We start from the raw sequence: 22662 nt of genomic DNA, 5'->3' as shown, positions 1-22662 counted from the left end.
TTTCTGTTAATTGCTACTATGAGCTTACATCTCCAGAGTGCCTTTCATCCTGCAAGATCATACAGCTCCAGCTCTGGAGCAGGGCCCTGGAATCTGGCTTCTTGCCAGCTCTGGGAGTGGCAGGGAAAAAAGTCCCTCTAATTTGGGCCATGTTATAAGTCTGAGGAAAAAAAAAAAAAGGAAAAAAAGGCAGGAATCAAGGCTTTACATATTAAGTTGAGATTAGGCTGCAATTCCTGAAGATCTCATGCCCCCAGCTGAGGCTGAGAACTGCCTCCCCAGTTCCTGCAGCTCATGGCAGCAGCAGGACACTGTCTAAGGGCAGCTGAGTCCACAGCCCAGGGCCTGCCTCTGCCCTGCTCTCAGGGACTCTCTCCCAGGGCCAAAGGAAGGGGCTGTGTTGCTCTCTCGCTTAAATGGACTCAGATTTTTAGCAGATCTAAAGGTTGCAGCCCTGCAGATAAACTGAGTTTTGATGTGAAGGCATGGACAAGCTTCTTGTTTTATTCAGCTTGCTTCTAAAAGCATCCTAAGAAATGCACAAACACCAGATCCAGCAGAGTGTTAAGGTGACAAAGTCAAGTACTAGAAATGCTGGAGGGGCTGTGTTCAGGGCATGTCCTCTGAACACCTTATTTTTCATTTCTCTGGGGCTGTTCCATTGTGGCGATCACTCCTGTGCTGGAAGCACCCTAGATGTGAGTGTACCCATTTTCACAGCCCCCCAGCAAGTTACTGGGGTTGTACCATCCCCTTTTGCAGAGGGCAGATGCAGAAACTGGAGAACTGAACTGAAGAGATTTGCTTTAGGTGAAGGATGGAGTTACCAACCTCTCTCTCCAGCCCCACGGACAGCAGGTACCTGACTCAGAGTGCCGACTTGTCCTGCTGCAGCAATAAACATATGGTGCTTGTGGAAATCTGGCCCTGAGACTGCATAAGAGGGGATTTTCCAGGTAATATTGGAGCAACTGGCACTTCATGAGGACAGCTGCAACCTGCAGATGCTCAGGGACTTGCCAGAAGTTATGGAGGAATTGCGTGATGGAGACACAAAAAAAATCCACCCCAAACCTTCCTGGAAGAGGCATTCCACTGATTTTACTGAGACAGCCCTTCTCTTTCTTTGGTTCTGGTCTTCTTTCCCTATTCTATCCCTTCCAGCTTCCTCATTTTTAAATGCTTGGCTGTGCAATCTTAGCAATGAGGAGGGGGTTAATAATTTTTTTTTTGGTGTGTGATATCAACAAACTTACAATCTTAACACCTTATAAAAATGATTGTGTGTGAAGGAAATGAAACCTAAACTCACTGCAGCTTGAAATACTGTGTGCAACCACAGGAAAAAGGGGGAGAAAAGAGTGATGGGAGAAGGGACTATTTTCCTGCAGAAAAATAGGGTGGCCTCAACATTATAAAGATATTAAATGACTAAAAGTAATAGGGTGCCTGAGATAGGGACGGATGCTTTGCCATCTGCACCATGTAACTAACATTCATCTAAATATCTCTACTCAAGCTATCCCAAAGGGCAAAGAATTAAAATAGATTTATGCCATGTGAATAGCAGTTTGGGAGGGGCAGAATCAGATGAGGCAGTGTCCTAAGGCTTGGGAAAAAGCCTCACAGCACGCCTGCTCCAAGGGGAAAAGCACCTTCTCTGGAGGAGTCTCTAGAGCCAGCAGCACCATGGGCCAGCCCAGGTGCAGTAACAGAGTGCTGGGCCCCATCCTCCATGCACAGCTCTCTGACATTTAGCATCCCTTTTTGCACATAAATTGCATCCTGCAGCTGCTCAGGTCCCCCCTGCTGTCTGCATGGGGAGATTCAAGGCATGGGGAAAGGGGGAAGGTATATTTTTGTGTAGGAAAGGGGAGAGCTGCCCCGTGTCCCCACCACTAAAGGGCAAATGGTGCACATCAGACTGACACAGGATAAGTGGAACAAGTTTCCTTGAGTCCTTTTCAGGACTTGAGTCCTTTCAGCTCATGTTAGGCTGCACAGTTAAAGCCAGAATTGGTCCTAAAAAGTCCTGGCACGTGGAGGATGCAGAGAATATGATGCATAACCAGAAACTCAAAACCAGACTCTTCATTTTCTTACCTTTTTGCAAAGACTGTGCGGATTCTTGTGGCCATTTCATCTTGTCAAATGGTCTGGACTTAATTTTTTTATTAAGTTCCCTCCCTTGATTCCCTGAGATGACAACAAGCTGCTTTCAAGCTAACTCTCCAGTGCAACTGCTCAAAAATGCACAGACAAGCCAGAACGCAAACCTGGAGAATCCTCCCTTGTCATCAGCTACGGCCACAGCAACATCTTCATGGCAACTCTGCAATGTCAGGCTGGTCCACACCACCTGAAGCCTGCAAGCTGCCTTGCAATGGCAAAATGGAATTCTCAAATTGTGGGAGATGAGATATTCTCAGTAAGGATACTGATTTCAGCATCAGTCTACCAGGGGAGTTGTTATAAACAGCAGGGAATAAAAACATGATTTTAAAAATTATGAGAAAGGACTTGACAGTGTCCTTCTTCAGAAGCAGTTTGAAAAATCCACACAATAACTGCACAGCCAGGCAAATCCATCTTCTGAATAAAGGCAGTGTAGTCAGCTATTTCAAAATAAAAGACAGATAGCAAGGACTGGCTGGCTCAGGAATTTAATAATAATGAGATATGAAGCCATTCGCCCCTGGGTCACCAGTATAAATTCTGCCCAAGCTGGGAATAATTGGAAGCTATTACCCTCTGAGGTATGTTTGCTGCTGCCTAGGAAATGAGTTGGGGAGCCCAGTGGGACGGTACCTACAGGAGCAACACACAAACGTGGTGCCACCAGCACAACTGGGCCAGTGGCTCCTCTCCCCTCCCTTCCTCATCAGCTCCTCGCAGATGCTGTGACCCCTCTGTTCTGGCCTTTCCCCAACCTGAGCCCACTCTGTGCGTGTCTGCGTCCCCCATTCCAGGCTCTGAAAGACCCCACGTTGGCAGCCCGCAAGGATTTCCAGCGGGAGGCAGAGCTGCTCACCAACCTACAGCACGAGCACATCGTCAAGTTCTACGGCGTGTGCGGTGACGGCGACCCGCTCATCATGGTCTTCGAGTACATGAAACACGGTGACCTCAACAAATTCCTCAGGTATGTGGGAATGAGGCCACGGGAGGTGCTGTGGGGCTGCCCCACAGCCTCGGGGAAACTTGTTCTGTCTCAGTGGTGCACCAATGGTGTCATTATTCAGTGGGCTGAGAAGTGAGAGATGATTGTTCCAAGGGCAGCTTGGAGGAGGTGATGGTACTCACCAGATTTAGGGCTTTAGTAGCCCTATCCCAATATTTTCCCTTAGAGCAATCTCAGGAGATGTGGAAACCAGAGTTTTTATCTCCTGCCTCAGCAAGTTTGAAGCTGCAGGGAGCATGGCTGTGAGGGATGGAAGGACATGAAGCCACAGCTGTCAGCAGCTCCAAGCCCTGCACATCCAGCAAAGCCATGTCCCACTGAAGCAGGAAGGCCACTTGCCATCACTCCCTCAGCCACTGAGCCCCTGCTTCAACAGCACAAGGATCAAAATATTCCTTTGAGAAATTTGTTGGTGCCCTTGATCTGATTTGCATCCTGGGTGTTTACTGGTCACTGCTTCTCATTCCTGCATTCAGAAAAGACCTGAGAAATGTTGGAGAAGTCTCAGGCAGTGCCTGTGGGGTCCATCCCTGTTCCCTGGTCCCTAACCTGTGGCACCAGGCTACTCATGAAGTCAGGCAAGGCCTGAAGAAGTGCTGTAATTACCTTCTCTGTCTCTAGAGCTCCCAATGCCTCCCATCATCATTCAACCATTTCATCAGCCTGAGGCAGATCATTTGTGTGCTCTGTATCCACCAGCACCAAGGACCAGGGAGCAGCTGTGGGAGGATGTTTATGGTGCTCTTCTGCCACAAAACAGAAATTCCACTCTGAAACCTGCATGCAAGTGGAGTGGTACTTACCTCTTGAAATAATTAGTAGTTTTATATCCCAATATTTAGAAAATTGGACCCTTGATATTTTCCTGTTTTGACTGCTAAGTGTGAATATGATTGCAGGAGGAACAAGAGTCTTGTGCATGGCAGGTCTAGATCTGGAGCTGGGATACAGTCACTGACTATTTTTCTACCAACACATTTTCTGACCAGGAAACACAAGTTTTTCCCTGAGGTTTTCACTTCTAAGCAATCAGCCATACCAGAAGAATATAAGGAAGGATCCTAGAGATTTCTTCTTTCCTCTGCCAACCTGTCTCCAGCTGCTGTGGGGCATTTGCAGGGCAGTGGGTGAGCTGGGAACATTCCTGCATTTATTTTCGTCCTCATTTTGGTATGGTTGTGGATAGATTGAATAGGATTTTATAGCTCAGTCCCTGTCTCAAGCTCTGGATAAATCCAAGACATCTTTGTCAAGGTAGGATGTGTGAAGGCTGTTGGCTTTACAGAGCTCCTCATTCAAGGGGGAGCAGCCTTGGTTACCTGGGACCTTCTTTTGTCATACCTGGAGGCCTCAGCAACCTCCCAGCAGCAGCAGATTGAACTCTGCCACCAGCACAAAACCAGGGGCTGGGCTGAAAGGGTGTTTTAGCCCAGATTGGTGATGCAGTGTTAAGGACAGTGCCTCAGCTTTGTGACTGAAGGCAGGCAGTCTGAAAAAGAGAGTGAGAGACGCTGTTCTTCAAGTGCTTCACAAAGAACTCAAAATTGACCTATCCTTTTTCCTGGCAGAACCAGCAACCTTATTTCCTTAGAGGAGTCAGATATTACAGCTGAGGAACAACCTCTCTCACTGCTCTAGTTAACCTCCCAAAGAGTACAGTGCAAAACAGGCTCTCTCAGTGTCTCAGGAAGATGTTGTGTGCCCACTGCCAATGCCTGATGAAATTGCTTCACTCAGCAGTGTGTCCCGAAGGCTGAAATCATGCTGGAGCCATGGACCCCTCACTCCCATGTCCCAACTCTTTCTTGGGACATGTCTGAGAAACACTCATGCCTGATGAAATTCATCTCCAGTCTCATTGGAAGAGAAAGCTTGTTGTATTATCTTTGGCCTTTATGAAGGAAAAGAAACTTTTCCAGGTGTGTGGTCCCTGGGATTGCAACTTCTCATCTTCCAGCTGTGTTTAGCTGCCAGCTTCTCCTTCCTGTACAGCCTTGGAAAAAGCAGCTATGTGCTCCTTTCCCTGCATGCTGGAATGTGGTAGGCAGTGAAAAAGCCCTTTGTGTCCTGAAGGAAGATGGCTTTGGGGATAAGGGAGCTTAGATCCTGCAAAGAGGCACTCAAAATGTCTAAGGGGTCATATGGAGAGTTTGGGCTTTCTCAGGTAAGGTGTCTGCTGGTTGGGAATGGGGGCTTCAAGGGGGTCAGGAAGGGTTGATGATGCAGAGCTGCTTGGAATTCCTCAGGAAGCAGCAGTTTTTATCGTGGAATAATTCACCCAGCCCACAGCAGGAGACAGTGACTCCCAGACACTGAAGGCCAGGGACACTGGGAGTCTGTAAGACACTCAGATGGACTTTTCCTAGTTTAACTGCAGAAATTGGAAAAGCAGTAAAATGGAAGAGGCTCACTTTAGACCCAGTTTCCTAGAGAAAGGCACAATAAATAAATTCCCCTCAGTGTTGTTAGACCTTTGTGTGCTTCCCAGAGAACAGAGAGTTTTAGTGGCCTGCAACATTAACTGGTGAGGCAAGGGGAAGCACCAGGATCAGCACGTTCCAGCTGGGTTAGTGGTGGCATGTGCTGGCATGGCTCCTCATGCCTCCCAGGGCCACCACACTGGTGGTGTCACAACAGACCCTGCTGTCTGCACCAGGGCAGGCTGCAGTGGTGGTGTCCTGCCTCAGAAAATACAGATAGAAAAGGTCTTGTCATGGAGAAATGCAGGCATGGCCTTCCAGGGAGCATCCTGAGGAATGGTGTGCATGGGAGTCTGCCTGCAGGTTGGGTGGGGAGCAAGGCTGGGTCTTCCTGGCACAACCCCCCACTGCCTTGGGGTCTGCAGTGACCACATCCCTCTCTGCTCACTAAGGGTGTCCATCACTTCCACCTTTTCCTTTGGTTACTGGTTTTCCAGCTTTTGTTTCCTGTCAGCAGCAGTTTTGAAGTAGGGGTAACAGCACGTTGCCATTATAGACCCGCTCTGCAGTCTGCAATAAGTTGTTGCCATTTGCTGTTAGCTCGGACAGGCAACAAGCTTTGTTAGAAAACTTGCAGAGTTCTGATGTTCCCCTTCCTGTGAAGCAGCACCAAAGCCAGACTGTCGTGGGACAGAAAAGAAATTTCAGAAGAGGAAGCCAGAATGGTGACTTTTTTCCCCTAAAGCCTCAACCTCCCAGTTTTTCTTATTCCTTTCTCTGTTCCTTTCCACTGGAGCTGTGTGTCTGTCTTCACAGCGCAGAGCTGGGGGCTGGTCCCCATCCAGCAAGAACAGTGACTGTGTGGGATTCCTGTCTCCTGGAGACTTGTGAGACCCAAATGTGTGCTTTTTGCTTTTTCCTCCCTGTAGGGCACACGGCCCAGATGCTATGATCCTCGTGGATGGGCAGCCTCGACAAGCCAAAGGGGAGCTAGGGCTATCCCAGATGCTCCACATCGCTAGCCAGATTGCCTCTGGAATGGTGTACCTTGCCTCTCAGCACTTTGTCCACAGAGACCTGGCCACCAGGAATTGCTTGGTTGGAGCCAACCTGCTGGTGAAGATTGGAGACTTCGGGATGTCAAGAGATGTCTACAGCACTGATTACTACAGGGTAAGGCAGCTGCAGTGGCACTCTGATGCTCAGAGCAAAGGGAGATAGGAAATGTTACAGTAAATCTGTTTTTGGAGCCCTTGGGCTCACTTGCTTGGTTATTACCTCATTGAAACATGTGCACAGAAGTTGATCAGGCCTCCCTAAACCACTATCCTTAATCCTCTTCAGTCCTGGCCATGCTTGTAGTTCAGACACCCATGCAGATGCCTACACACAGATTCTGTGATACCCCAGCACACAGTCACACGCTTTTGGATGGCTCTGAAATCATTCCATCCTTACTGCCTATTTTTATTCCTTGTTTTTTGAAGACATTGACAAATTAAAGGTAATCCAGAGAGATGATAAATACTACAGGCTGTGACCTCTGGTGTTAGATTAAAGAAACTTAATACAGGGACCTAGAGAGAAGGCAACTGAACGACTGACTGATAAGTGCATAAAATATGGAAGAGGAAATAATAGTCAATTTAGGTTTGACCTCAGAACATTTTTTTTCCAGCAGGGTCATAATTTAAACAATGGAATAATTTGCCAGGAGTAGGTTGCTGAGAGCTTGTCATTAAAGAAGTTCAGGAAGCAACTAGACAAAAATGCCTGAGTTTAGTGTAGAGGATAATCCTGTACTCATCTCTGGGGAGAGACTCGATGAGCCAGGAATGCCGTTCCAGCCTTTTCTCCTGTGATTTGTGCTCACACTGTTCCCTTGTCTTGCACACTCCCTCTGTACCTGTCTGCACTGTCCTGCCTGCCTGATGGCAGCATCCCTGGGGGAACAGCATTTTTCCCTTCCCAGCTGCAGGAGAAGTGTGATGTGAGAACTGTTTGGAGCACACTGGAGTAGGAGTTTGTCTCTGGGCCATCGACCAGCAGGGAAGGGCTTCTCAGGCTAGGGAGCCATGGTTTCTAGCCTGATGCTTGCACAGAGGCTGATTTATTTCTGCTTACAACATGTGTGTTTGGCATGGAGGATGATTTCTCCCAGCTACCCAGAAAGGGGTGGCCTATTGTCTTGACCCAATTCAGGAAGTTTTCATTATGTTATAGCTGCCAAGTGCAATTACTGTGATGGGGAGGAGGGAAAACGTGATCAGATTTGTGCTGAGATGTATCACCTCTCCCAGGCCAGAACACTGGATTGCCCTGTGTTTAATTACCAGTGAGGGAACCAATCTTCTCTGTGCAGCAGAAAAGCCCATGCTGGGAAAAGGTCTCAGTGCAGTTACTGGGCAATGATGAGGAAAGAGAGGTGATGTGGTCCCATAACTGCTGAAATGTCAGTAGGAAAGAGAAGAGCCCAGGGGAGGATGAGAAGCAGCACATGTGATTACCCAAGATCTTGCCTGCCTTCTTCCCTTCAGCCCTGTTAATCCTGCCCCAACCAAGGCACTGCTGGACACAATCCCAGCCGAGCTCGGGCTCCTGCAGCACCAGGAGCCCTCTGTGCAAGGGGAGAAATTGCTGGCTGTTGCCACAGCTGGGAGGGCTGAGATGATCTCCACAGGCCAGTTTATTGTCGTGGGATTTTTCGTCTTCTCTGTGGTGGTGTCCTGTAGCCCTCATCCTGTCTGTGCAAAGTGCTTTGCTGAGGACTGCTCCCTGCTGTCTCATGCAGTGTCAGAAGGCTCTTTAGCGGGATTTTCTCTGCATACACAAATTCCCAGTAAACTGTTATCATCTACTTACCAGAGCAAGAACTGAGTTTCAGACCATCACAGCCTTTTGTTCTTAGTTGACTTTCCTTTCTTTGTTTTCACTTACTTTCAGTATGTTTAAAACTTTCGATCATAAAGTTAATTCACTGAGGCCTTATCTGTGTTAAAGCCCAAAGAAGGTTTCTAGCAAAATAAGGTTCTGATTGCCCATATTTACACTGGTGGCATGAGGGGGAGAGGGTTTACATCACCTGCCCAAGGCCAAAGCAGGAATTGGTGACAGAGCTGGGAAGCCTCCCCAGGCCAGCAAAATGCAGAATTCCAGGGGCCAGGTGTCCTTCATCCCCCCTCCAGGCACAGTCCAACCACACTCCTCCCAGAATATGAGCAAACAAGCTCAAGTGGGAGAACCAAACTGGTCCTTGGTCTCACCTATGAAAGCTGGAGATTTGGCTGAAGAGTTGAACTTTCAGTCTTCAGTGCTGTCCCTGGTCACATCCATGATCTGCCTGGTGAAGTTTTCAACTCTGTTTTCCAGCGTCTGTGCATGGCAGCTTTCCCCTTCAGACAGCCTGCCATTGCCAGCAGTGAGACCTGGAGCAAAGTTCTGCTTCAGTTGGTTCTAGAAAATATTGCTTGGTGTGTCCAAGCTACAGCCCTGGGAGAAGCTGTAATTTGTCATCTTCTGGAAAGACAGGGAGAAATCCCACCCCAAGCTGACACAAAGTGACAGGACTGGAGCTCTCTGCAAGCACTCTCTTCTGTCTGCTGGGTCCCTGTGTTTGCTCCTGCCCAGGCCCTGCAAGCCTGGATAAGTGGGTATGTGGATATATTACCGTGTTCCAGGCTGAGGATTAGTTCCTAGCCATTTCCTTTCTTTCCCATTTCTTAATCTTTTAAGACAAAGAAAGTACACCATCTGGCTCCTGCATTTGTGGGATGCAAAAATTACTTTAACAAAGGTGAGCTGATTAATTTTCTGTTACACATTTGGGTACAGAAAACAAACATTTGCGTAACAAAAACAGCAGAGAGGCTTGTTCCCCCTCTCTGCAAGCTCTCCATGCTCTGCCTGAAGACTGATGAATCCTTTTCCTCCTCCATCACAGAGGGATCCCATCAGCTGTTGCCTTTTAACCTCCTTTCAAGAAGACAGGATGGACAGAAAATGATTGTGGAGGTGGAAGTGGAGGGGGGAGGTGGAACAGCATCTGAGTGGAAAGCGGAGGAAAGTGGAGGAACTGGGGAGCCAGGGAGAAGTAGCCCAGCTTCTGTGTGAAGAGGGAAGGAGGGGCTGCTGAAGGAGCATTTCTGTGCTGTGTTGTGTAACGTGCTGTGCAATCTTTGGTGTGGGTCTCTGTGGGAAGGCGGGATGGAATATATCCACACTGGAGAGGAAAGGTTTGGGCGGATTTCATTTTCCTTGTTGTTTTCTCTAAAAACCGGTGTGAGTAGGCGATTTTTTTTAGGTATGACTCAGGACTGTGACAGCAGGTGGTGGGACGCTGCAGGTCAGGGACATTGTGCCTCAGCCAAGCTGAGGGTGGCATGGAGACTGCAGCAAGTGAGGCACAGGGTGCCTGCCCAGTGCTGTCCTGGAGGGTGTCTCGGTGGCAGTGGGGGAGTGTCAGAGCTGGGGGCATCACCAGGGCTGAGATCAGAATCCCCAGCTGCTCTTTCACCCTGCACACTGGGGTTTGGTTGCTCCAAGAGCCCTTCTGTGGCTCTGGACCCACCCAAGCTCCAGTAATACCAAAATAATTTTCCATTTTTTCCCCCTTTTGTTACAAAACAAAATCACATGGCAGCTGTCCAGGGCAGTATTTCTTCATCTTCAGATGAGAACACAGTCTTAAACTGTAGTCAAGACTCCTTAATAACTGCGGAGGTGATGTCCTGACATGGGTGGGACATCAGCAGTGAAGTCACATGCCAAAGAGAGAAAGGATTTATGTAGACATTAAACCTCATGAAGACATTCCTCTGTCCATATTTCCTCTGTCCTACTCTTCTGGCATCCTGCTCCAAATCCTGGGCTGGGCTTGACACTTCTTAGGGATTTAGCTCCATCCTTTCACAGAGATCAATCCTGAGTATTCTCCTGGTCATTTCATCATGCAGAGCACACCTGTTTGTCAAAAAAAAAGACATATGCAGGACTTGAAAAGCGTTCTGGATTTTTTTTTTAAATTTATTTCTAGCAATACAGAGATAATCGTAATGACAAAAATGCTCCCTGTTTCTGTGTCCTCACCACTCTGGAGCATTGTTTGGATTTAGGAGAAACAAGGTTTGCAGGAAGAAGCAATATCTTTTAATAGAACTCACGATATTGTTGGAAGGGGGAGAAAGAATGAATTTTAGGTGTACAAACCCTCTCTGAGTTATTTTTTATTGTTATTTTCTGTTGTATCAGTTGGTTTAATAAAAGATTAATATCTCTTCCCATGAACCTTGGCTCTCACACCCTTAGACCATCAGAACCAAAAAATTTCTGCTATGACTTTGGCCTTAGGTCAGTGTTCCTTAACAAGTCTGGGATCCCTCCTCCTCTGAAGCATGAAGGTTTACTGTGTAAACAATTTATTTCTTCTCTTTCTTTAAAATAGCCAGCAAACCCCCCATATTCTTGATCATTTTCAGTACCCATTTAAGGTTGCTTTCTGATGGCCATCTCTCATCTTGACCATCTCTTACTTTTGTTCTTTTCCTCTGCCATTCAAGACTGGCTTCTTTCTCACGGATACAGCCAGTTGCTTTTCCAGTGAAGTTTCCATGAAATTTTTCAATAGGTCACTGAGATGTAGCAGCTGCCTGGGTTGTGCTCCTTTGGAGGCTCATCCAGCATGGTAGATAAGACTAACAAGCAGACAAGCCTTGCACTGAAACTGGATTTAGTCTGACCCACAGTCTTCTCCATAGAGGGCTCCAAAAATAATCACATCATCACTGGTGCTCTGTTCCCACCAGCTCTGAATTCTCTGCAGAGGGTCAGCTGTACTCTCCCTACTGCCTTTTTGTGCAGGCTTGGCAGAGCCCCTTGGAGCTCCTGTGGATCCCTCAGCTGCACAACACCCACTGTCAGCCCCCTGGTGCTTTCTTTGTGGTTTTGCTGTGCAGCTCATGCAGTGTGTGTGCAGCATGAGAGGTGGATCCCAGCACAGGGGTACTGCTGCCCAGCCCTGTCAGCACCAGGATGGAGCCCTGTGATGAGTGTGCTGGGGCTCTGAACCATCACCAGCTATGGGAAATGCCAACAGGCACAGGAGAGGAAAACTCCCTCTGAATTTCTAGCTGGGATGTGGTACTGCCTCACTTTGGGAGAGAAAATAAGCTGCCATTCTCAGGTTTTATGGTAGACCCAGTGTACACTGGCTGCAAGTCAGCTCTGGACAGAGAATGAGCCAGACTGTGCACTCAGACAGTGTCGTCAGGCTCAGCTCAGTGCTGATGGTGGGGAGGAGCAAGCTCAGTCCCTGGCCATGCTGGCCGTTGTGGGGGATCTCTTGTAGAAGGTACAATGTGTGTGTCACGTTCAGCTTCACAATCAGCATCATTCCCAGCACCTCAGTGCTGTGCAGAGGCATCTGTGCACCATCTTTTCCTCTTCTAGCCCTTCTCTGAGGAGGAAAATGTGATATGCTGCTCTCTCTACATCATTTCTGCTCAGGTTTTGGGAAGGTTTCACATCTATAAATGTATTCTATTAGGGGCTTAGAAGTGAAAAGTGTTTTAATTTTCTGCTTCTTATCTGGGATTATGGAAATATGTCTTGATTTGTCAGACTTACAAGAGGAGGAGCAAAAAAAGTCTCATAGTGACCTGGAGATGTGACTGATAGAGATGTTCCAGCCAAGCAGAGCTACAGTCTTCCTATGTGCAAGAGCCTGTGTTTGAAAGTATTACATGCCCTTCTCAACATCTATTTATCCAATGCATCCCATCACCCCAACCCCTGATTTGGTTTTTTTTTTTTTCCTTGTTCTTATTGCCATCACTCCCCCTCGATGACATCTGTATGCCTCTTTAGGTGTGGATGGCTCATGCCATGGTGCCTCACAGCTGCTCTGACTGGGGGCTTGGGGGCAGAAAAAACAGATTCCTCCTAAGCTGCAGGAGGGTTGGAAAGGGGAGATGAGGGAATGGCTCAATGTGGGTGTGTGGCTGAAGTGTCTCTGTGCCTGTCCTGGTGTGCTCTGCGTGCAGGAAAAGTCAGTGTGATATTGAACGTGCTGGTCTTTGATATCTCTGTGGCTCCTATAAAAACCTCTGCAAATTGAATTTGTGGCACAGCTCCTTATCTCCTGAAAGGAAGATGTAACAGCATCATCTTGTGTTTTAGCCAGACATTTTCCCTTAACACTTCCCCATTTCTACACTGAGGGAAAAACAAATGTTGAGTCTTTTTTTTTTTCTCCTTAAGAGCCCTTCACACAAAGCAGCTCAAGTGCAGAAGAATTAATTGGGGAAATTAGGTTGTGCTGTATTCCTGGCATTTCCTCAGAAACGGTAATTGCCCTAATTCTCCACCCTGTCAAGACCTGCATCTGCACCCTGTTTTCTCCCTCCCCTTTTTCTCAATGTCTACCTGTTGTTCTCCTGCTTGAGTTGCTGTTTTCATGCTGTTGCCATTTATTTCATTCCAGTAATGAGAGGGATGTGGCAGGTGAAGAGCTCTCACAATCTGGTGACATCTTCTTTGAAGCACAGGCACAAAAGAGAGGTTTGTTTTTGGGAGATAAAAACTCCCTGTTCTGGTACTTGACCTCCACGCTCACCTCTTCTCCTGCTTGGGGTATGTTGCTGCTGTCATTGCAAGTCATTTGGCTCAGAACTTTTGTTTAATACACTCTCAATATTCACCTAAACACTGACCTCCAGCTAAATCCTTGTGTTCCCCCCAAACCCTCACATACCTACTGAGAGCTTATCAAACTTATGATCTTTCAATCAAAGCTCAGCCCCATTTCCCAGGCATTTGAATTGAGGCTTTTGATTTCTCCCAAACATCAGGCTGAGATCCAGAGGGCTGGGAGTTCAAAGCCTTTCATTTTAGCTTCCTGATGGTTTTTAACCTTCCATCTGCAGAGGTCAAAGATGTAGTCAAACAGGGAGGAATTGTTTGTTCAGTATTTCCTGACCTAAAACACCTGAGGATGTATATGACAAGTTTGGATTCAACAGAGATGATTCTTCCAGTCCATGTCCACACTGACTGGACTTTGGCTGCTCTTAAAAGCTGTCCAGGCTGATCTCTGCTTTCCTGGGATCTGGGGAGAGTCCTGGTAGTAACCAGTCAAATGCTGGAGCCATCACTGGGGTAATGACACCATACACAGAAGTTAAGAGTCAGTTCAGTTCAGAAAGCTGGGGCTGTTTCTCAATGCAGCCAAACTACCCAAGTCTGTCACCTCTGCTGTAAAAACTTGAAATAGCAAATTTCCTGCAGGGAAGTTCAGGAACCCTTTCCTTCAAAGCAATTCCCTTTGCATAAAACTTTACTATGGAGGGCAGGATTCTTTTCTATTTTCAGTGTTCCCTGGCTGCAGCCAACAGATCTAGAGAGGCAAGAGAAGCTACTTGTGATCCCCATCCATCCTCGAGTAGTTTTTCCCCTCCCGCTGACTGTGAAACTGTTTTTCTTTCCCCTGTTTTAATTTGTTTTGTCCAAGTGTGGTTTCCAACACCTGCTAGAGGCTGCCTGCATGCAGTGTGCTCGCTTCTTCCTCCTGTCCCCACTTGGAACATCCCATTAGCCTAAAAGCTGTGACAGACAGGGAAAAGAGCTCAATGCCTCATTTTAAGCAAGATAGACTCTCTTTTGGTGGAGATCCATCCAAAACATGTTTCACTGTGGTGTCACCAGAAACAAGGAAGGATTTTGTACACAGTAGGTGAGAGACATTGATGGTTCTGGGTTTTACCAAAGTGGGTACAAATTTTAACTGTGTTTAAACTGATTTAAACTGATTTAAACTGCAGCTAGAGCAGAAGATGGTAGAGAACCTTATGCCAGCATATTATTCCAGCTTCATGATTCCAGCACAGGTGGACCAGAAAGAGTGTGGGTGGTGAGCTTTGGGAGGAGCACTGCTACTTACAGTCCAGCAAGACTGAAACATGCAATTGTAAAACCCTCCCCTCATCTAGTCTAGGTTGTTAAACCTCACTGCAGCCCAGCTGGCCACTGCCCTCCTCCTGCCTTCCCACCTGCAGGACCATGATCTCAGCTCTCCTTTACCATGGGTGCAGCCAAGAGATCTTTTATGTGGTGACACACTGATCAAGAAGGGTGGGGACCACCCCCAAACCTCAGTGTGATCAGCAAATAAACTGGAGGCAGAGAAGTTATAAGCCAGTTTAGTGAGATCATGGATAAATTATACTTTGCTTCATGACAAACTGAAGGCCTCCCTGAAAAAATTAAAATGCAAATATCTTCATCAACATCCCTAATTAAGATGCTTGTATGGAAGGAAACCACTGCTTTCCTTTTTTTCCTGCTGATTTCTGCACAGTCAGAGTTTCTCCAGGCTTTCCTCTCCTGCTCCCCCCCAGTTTCACAGCCCTGCCTCTCTCAACCCCAGCGAGCTCCTTCTCCCCCCCCAGCTGTGTGGAGAAAGCCCCTATTTGCAACCAGCTTTAATACCCAGTCTGTTGAGGGCTTGGCTGTCAAAGAGAGCGTGTTCAATGTACAATCAAGGGGCAACGATGCACAAAATTGCACACACACACGAAATGGGAATCTTTTCTCAGTGTGTGTTGAGCTTTGAACGCTTAAGTGATTCCACCTCTCTCTTCCCCATCCAATTATGTGGGTGACACATGATAAGATTGCTAAAGGCATTAGTGAGGGAAATCTTTATACTGCCTAATCAATAGTGTTCTGCTCAGCAGAAGGCATCTCCCCTCTCTGGCCTCAGCCTTGCTCCCGTTTGCCTTCTGAAAACACCTGAAGTTCACCTTCCTCTCTATTTGGGCTGTGGAGACCAAGAGTTAAATCAGCAGTGTATCTGTTGATAATCTATTGAGCAGTGTATCTGTAGTTAAAGAGTTTCTTTCTTGCTTTAAAGAAATAATGAAGCCAAAACAAAACAAAAAACAAACAAATATAAAGAGAAAACCCTGCCAAGCTCATGTCAGGGTTTTTGGAAATGTTTGCTGTGTAGGCCAGAGGGACCTTCTGCCCCTTTCTGCTGTATGGTCCTTACATGAATGGCCAAAAACCTTATAAACAAAGACGCTGGATGATAATTTTTCTGAGCATCACTGAGGCAAGGCGCCAGATTTTATGGGCCACTAGACAGATCCAATATAGCAAATCCTCTGTTCCACTGTGGATTCTGAGACCAAATTATCAATTAATGTGAAGCATTAAAAAATCCAAATCCCTTTTAGTTCCCTGCAGTCATTAGTGACAAGATACAATATCTATAGCTCAACTGCTTTGCCAGCATCCCCTGGCAGCAAGGCAGAAACTTCATTCCCATTTTTTCCAACATATATAAAAAAACATATGAGATCAGTGGTTTTTACTCTCAAATTCGTCTGCCTCTACATATTTACTTAGATGGAGAAATAAATCAGGTTTGGGTTACTCTCTGGGTTAGTTATTTGTTATTGCAGTAAATGCATGGTAATAGATCTGACAGAGGGAGATGTTTCCCTTTCAGCTCTGTGTTTGAGGTAGAATTTGCTTTGTTCTGCACTATATTATATTGATGTTTTTCCCCCACTACTGGATGACTTCATTTGCTCTACTTCTTTCCAACATCCGTGCCTCTGCCACAGCTGGCTTTAGGATGCAGTTTTATGCATAGACTTTTCTTTTGTTTTCCCCCAACTGTAATGCAGAGGCAATTTAAACAACCAGCATGAAACAATTTTCTAAGCCTCTCCCCCCACCAATTCCTACTTCAACTTTTTGGGAAGGGAGGTGAGTCACTCATCCAGTGGACAATCCCCCAGGCAGAATGAGCTGTCAGCTACATTCAGCAGCTCAGTTTCCACTGCAGGGTGGGCAGGTGCCCAGGGCAATGACCAGCTGGACACACCTTGAGGCCATATTTTTGGGTATTCCCCAGGCCGTTCTCAGCCTGAGTTCCTCAGTAGCACAGCCAGAAGTGTACCCCCAAATCACTGTGTTCACCAACTGCCTTTCTGTCTTGGGATTTTGTCCTAGTGGGAACACAAACATCTCACTGGAAAGTCAGCAGACTTTATGCCTCTCATTCACTCTCAGTGTGCTCACTGAGATCCCTACCCCTTTTCCTCTCTCCTATTTTCCAAATCTTTCCTACTCTGATGCAGAGGAAAATGTAGTGCTGTATTTCCTGCCTCAGAATTTTGCTTCTCCTGTCCCTTTCTAAACTTCAGTTTTCTGAATGCTGGCAGGTTTGTGGGTGTTTTGGAGCTGTGGGATCAGCTATTTTCTTCCTCAGCCTGTGACAGTACTGATGGGACAAAAACTTTTGGGCCAGTGTAGGGTGATGTGCGAGGTGCTTCACTGGGACATTTGGCCAACAATACCCTTAACTCTGGCTGCCCTGAGCTTGTTCAGTGAAGATATCAGGCCTGGGCCTTATTCTGCTGGCAGAGGCAGATGAGTCCCTGCACCATGCTCAGGAGGGCTGACAATGGGCAAGAAGCAGGATGCTGAAGTACCAGATACAGAGGAAATGCTCAAGCATCCTAAAATTTCTCTTGTCTGGAGAAGAATTCTGGGTCCCTCAAGGGATGACATTCTGTGTGACCATTCTGTGTGGCCTCACAGTCCAAGGAGAAGTTTCAGGAGGCTGCGTGCCCCTTGGCTCTTGCCTAGCTCACCCTCTCTGTGCACTGGTGCAGGTGACCGTGTGGGGTGCGAGGTGGTGGTCACAGGGGCCAGAGGGTCTCACCTGCGCCGAGCCCTCACAGCAAACGTTGAGTAGTGCTGGGATGTTGCAGCTAGAGAAAGACTTTTGGTTCCGTTAAAGACACTCCCTTTCCCTTCTTGTCCCCTTGCTTCATCCCCCCCATCCCTCCCTCCCTCTCTCACCCTTCCCTTCTCTTTTGTTTGTCTCCTTCCCTTGTTCTCACCCATTCACTGTCAGGAAGGGCCACGTCTGAAGGGCCAGTTCAGCGCAGCGTGGCAGCGACAGAGACTGGCACCGGCGGCAGCTGCAACAGTGAGTGGATCCCAACCCTGGGGCAGCTGGAAGTGGGGGACTGGTGCTGCTTGGGCATGAAATGACACCTGGGGCTGAGTGGCTTTGGGAATAGTTCGGGTGTTGTGTGTTTGGCAGTGAAGGGGCTCGTCTGTGATGGGAACTGCACACGTGTCTACTACAGCCACTCTCTGGGGCTTCTCTGGATGGTGAGATAATATGGGATGAATGCAGAATTCCTCTGTGGGTGTCCAGGCTGTGTCTGCACTAGGTGACGGACAGTGTGGGCTGTCCTTGGCCTGTGATGGCAGCAAGTTTGTCTCCATGCAGCTAAACTCCCCCATGCCTCCAAGCAGGGTGGCTTTTGCACTACTCACTGGGGCTGTCCCTGACCTGTGTTGTCCTCTCAAGAGCTGCTTGCACGGTTAAACTGGCATGGCCAGACCATTTGGGTGGTTGGATTGTCACATGCCAGCCCTGACAACTTTTGTGTGCTGGTCTGGACACACTCTGGGTGTCTGACTGGGTGTCTGCAGCTGTGATTGAGGGGATGCCACCCAACACTTCCCACTGCTGCTCCCATCCCTTGGCCAGAGAAGAGGCAGTGAGGGCTTGCTGCGAGTTTGAAGCTCTGACAGAGCAGAGGAGTTTGGTTCTGCCAAGGGTGTGGCTGATGGGAGCCACGCGAGCTGTGTGAACCTGCTGAGGGTTGGTGACAGCTCTGTTCACCCTGCCTTCCTCCCAAAGAGCAAAGCTGTGGTGCTCACTGCTCCTGTGGTGCTCGCTGCAGGATCCTCAGCTCAGAGTCCCCTCCAGGAAGCTGCAGGGCTGCTGAGGCTGAGCTGCAGGAGCCTGAGAGAGGAACAAACATCCAACTTGGTTGTCTTGTGGGATTTTTCTGCTGGCACACAAGGAAATGCTCTGTTGATCCAGAAAATTATGGAGTCTTTGCTTGAGCCTGTTTTGGAAGTGGATGGAGCTAATCCACCCTCAGACACTGAAAAGAGCAGTTATGACCCCTCACAGTTTAAGGGAGGAAAGTGATGGCTTCCACAGTTTATTTCCCAATAACTTCCCTGTGCTAGCAGTCCCAGAGATGGGCATAAAAATTTGCAAAGTAGTCATGTCTGGGATAAATCACCTGGGTCCAGTTGCCCCAACCTCCCTGTGGCTCTGTGAGGGGAGCTGTTTGCTCCTGGCCAGGCAATGCAGGATGAGTGTCAGGACCCCTCCTCCTGCTCCACAGAATGCCTACAGCAGCTGAGTGGATCTTGCAAATCCTTCCTGGGATATGTGACAGAGCAAGGCTCTGGCACTTCCTGGACATTGCCAGAATCAAATGGGAGTGTGAGTTTAGATATTGCTGATTTTGCAGGGGATATGTCAGCAGATAAGAAGATTTGCCACTGAAAGGTGATTTTGTTACACTTATGCCTTTCTGAGCCAAAATTGAATTGTGGGGTGTGGATGGGAATTTAGTTCTAAGCACTGATGTAATTTTGTATCCTTGGCCCTGAAGGCAGTTTTAAAAAAAAATTATTTTCCCCTGTGCCCTGACACGATTTTGTTGCCTTTGAATCATGTCCTTACGACAGAACAGATACTGGGGCTGACCTTTGCAATGTGACATAATAATATGTGACTTCTTTATAGCTCTTTTCATTCAAAATGCTTGGCACACTATGAAACTGATCTTGCAACCAGTTGCCACTGGGCCTAGCACTCACTGCTCTAAGCAATCCCTGGGGAAGCCAGAGGAGCACAGAAGTGCTACACCTGGTATTACTTGCCAGGATCAGGCCCTGGAGACATGTAGCACATCTGTGAATAACCACATTTTGGAGACAGAAAGCCTTACCATCTCATTTATCATTTTTATTCACTATCAGAATACCGTGCCCAGCACTAACATGACAGCCTCCCCTTGGCTACAGTGTCATGGCAGGTGATGCTGGGGCAGTATTCATAGCTATTATCTACCACTCTCTTGGTTTTTTTTATTATTTTTTCCCAGCTCTAAAAGCCTGTTAATTAATTAACTCCTTTAGCTTATCCTGCACCATTTGATCCTGGAGAAATCACAGCATTTTATCTTATTAGCAAGTAGGAATCAAAGAATTAAAACTACTAGGGGGAAAAAAAGAACATTATCACTTACCCTCGGCATCACTTCTGAAAAAACCTCGCCCTGTGCCCAAGCTCAGCCCCCAGGGCTTGACAAAGGATGGGAATCCCAGATCAGTGAATGCTTGGGCTGAAAACTGCTTTGCCTGTTTTGAAAGGGAGGGCAGAGCCAGGTGCAGGGAGCAGAGTCCAGCAGTGAGATCCCAGACCTGGACTGTGCTGCAGGTCCCTTCCCTGCTACTGATAGCCTCTGCTGCCATAGGAAATTCCATAGTTCTCCTGTGCCTCAGTTTGCCATTGTTAAAGAGTGTTTTTGTGTTTGTGCTTACCAAGGAGATTCACATGAAAATGAGATTGCAAGGGATTACAGATTACAGCATTGGGAAACAGGTAAGTACTTTAGGAATATGTAGGGAGTCTGTGAGCTGAGACATCTGAGGTTTGGTTCACAGAGAGTGAATTTTGAGAGTCCTCAATGGCTGCAAAATGCAAAGAAGGAAGCAGGTAGGATCCTTGCACCCACCTCTGCTTGGTTTGCTCTAGATCAGTAGAACCAGGAAAGATAACTGCTCCACTCTCTTGTTGATGAGAATTGGTTAAATCTGGGGATGGGGACCCACTAACTATCATCAGGTACCTACACAGTTCACCACTGTTTGCCATCAGCAGAGCACTGCATCCCCACCACACCCTTAAAAACTCCTTTGAAAAATTACTTCATTAGGAGTAAAGAGATCTGGAAAGGATTCCCTGGATCATCAAATCCAATCCCCTGCTGCATCAATCACATCAGATTTATCTTTTTCATAATCAAGCACCACTATTAAATGTGCTCCTAAGGGGAAGAAGACAGTCCCAGAATCCCATTGCTTTAAATCGTAGCTGCCCCTGATTTCCAGTCTATGCTTAGTCATGGCCCATTTGTTAAACAGCAGGTACCTGGCGTAGAAGCAAGGAATTTAACACAGTTTTATTAAAATAACCACCCAGAAATCCTCGCCACAAAAAACTGCTGAGGCTGCAGAAGAGAACGTGCAAGGTCAGGTAATGATAATGGGGAGGCCTGAGATCACTCTTGCGTCTGCCTTGTAGAACAGACTTCACGTCATCGCCTGAGTGATCCAGGTGAGGAACAAGGCAAAAGTACTCACAGCACAAAGGAACCTTTTTGCTATTCTTCGCCATCATATTCATTGTGTAACCCTGTGTCTCTCTTGCCAGGTATAACTAATGCTGAGCTAAACATTTGGCTATTTTTTTCCTTTTGCTGACAGGCTTTTCCCTGCCATTTATAGCTTCACTGTACAAGCCATTACCTGTGCAGCATTTTTGAGAAGTCAGTGAGTTTGCAGAATTGTGGGATTGTTTGGATTGAAAGGGACATTAAAGACATCTAGTCCCCCTCCCCTGCCATGGGCAGGGACACATTCCACTGGAGCAGGTTGCTCAAAGCCTCATCCAGCCTGGTCTTGAACACTTCCAAGGGTAGAATTTCATCATCCTGTTTTGCAGATTAGGAAAGGAATTCCAGAGTTATCAGCCATACCAACCCATGGTGCTTCAAGGGCAACTTTCAAAATGCCCCTGCTTTGTCCAGTGCAATCTGATTGACTCCAAACCATGCAAGTGCTACCCAGGCAGAGGAAGGTGCCTGGTGCAGCAGCCTGTGGTGTACATTGCATGCCATGAAAATGATGGGATGCTCTAAACCCATGATTTGTCCATCTTAATACACAATGAATGGACAGAGGGGAGAAATTGGTGAGTACAAGCTCAAGTGTAAAAACTCAGTGTAACCCACCAGTGTGTGATGGCCCAGCTGTGACCTGATGGCACAGGGAGGTGGTGCTTAGCTCAGGCCACTGCTGCACAGAATGGCCAGAGTGACAAGGGAGGAGGGCTCCTTTGCCAAAACCAGGTTTGGAACTAGGATGCTGCAATCCCATGTTAGCTTCTTTAACTTGGCAGGTATTCAAGTAAAACAGGCTCAGAGGGGAGGTATCAGAGCTGATCTTGGTACCCACGTGTGGGATTTTAAGTTTCTATTTCAGTGCTCATGCTTGGAAAAGAAATGCAAGCAGACCCTCTCACCCTCCTTTTTCTTTTTTTTAAAGCACTACTTAAATGTCATAATAATCATATAGTGCCCACCTTAATGTGCTGAAGAAATTAAAATATTTTATTAGTCTATAATCTGAAAGTCATTACTGTGCTTACCATAAAATCTGCAGGTCTTCAGAGGGAATGATGTCAGTGGGTCTGAAATGAATGCAAATATATTTTGTTGCCATGAAGGTAGCAGGGGTCAGACAGACAGCCCCCAGCCCCAGGGCAGCAGGCTGTTAGCATGGGAGGGAATGAAATGCATCTCACAGTGGGGAGGGAGAAAATGGATCTCTTGGCTTATCTTCCTGGAGTTTTGCAGGGTGAATGCCTGGGTCTGGGCCTGGCTGGTTGGGATGGTTTCAGAGGAAAGCATTGGTGCTGTTCCCACCCACTTCCCTTGCAGTGAGGGTAAGGAAGCACTCCAGACAGCTCATCCCAGCATGGCTAAGCTGCTCAGAACCTCTGGCTCCATCCTGCTTCCACTGACAGCACAGGTGCCTGTTCCCCTCGGGCATCCACATGCTCCTGGTGCCCCCTTCCTTCTGCAGATGGTTCTGGATGTGTCACTCCAAATAACTGCTGCCCAACAGGCAGGAGACAGCTGCATCCAGCTCTAAGAAACCAGCCCATTCCTACCGCCCCTGGCAGCTGGGTCCTGGAGAGGCCAGGTGACAAGGCAGTCCCTGCTTTGGCCAGGTGACACGGGACACTTCCAGAGCAGTGGCTCCTGAGTCCGTTGTCCTGCACAGAGCCAGTGGGCTTCTGCTGGTTATACCTCACTGCCTTGGGTGAGTGTCAGGTGGTTCAAAGATTAATTACCATTTACCTGGCTGTATTTCCATCTCTGTGGAAGG

At 47.5% G+C, this 22662-nt stretch overlaps 1 protein-coding gene across 3 annotated transcripts in view; it reads left to right on the top strand.

Moving 5' to 3' along the window:
• The window catches only part of NTRK3 (neurotrophic receptor tyrosine kinase 3), a 204647-nt gene that overhangs the window by 166259 nt on the left and 15726 nt on the right, over positions 1 to 22662 (top strand). For 2 of the 3 annotated variants that reach the window (XM_068203717.1, XM_068203719.1), the window contains 3 exons: positions 2970 to 3142; positions 6531 to 6774; positions 17525 to 17599. In XM_068203717.1, the coding sequence (XP_068059818.1) occupies positions 2970 to 3142; positions 6531 to 6774; positions 17525 to 17599 (492 nt within the window). The remainder of the gene's footprint in view (positions 1 to 2969; positions 3143 to 6530; positions 6775 to 17524; positions 17600 to 22662) is intronic. The other variant, XM_068203718.1, reaches the window with a different exon arrangement.

Source organism: Anomalospiza imberbis, chromosome 13 (assembly GCF_031753505.1).
Source record: "Anomalospiza imberbis isolate Cuckoo-Finch-1a 21T00152 chromosome 13, ASM3175350v1, whole genome shotgun sequence".
Taxonomy (NCBI): Eukaryota; Metazoa; Chordata; class Aves; order Passeriformes; family Viduidae; genus Anomalospiza; species Anomalospiza imberbis.
Note: the sequence above shows the minus strand (reverse complement) of the source record. Positions and strands in the feature narration are given on the sequence as shown.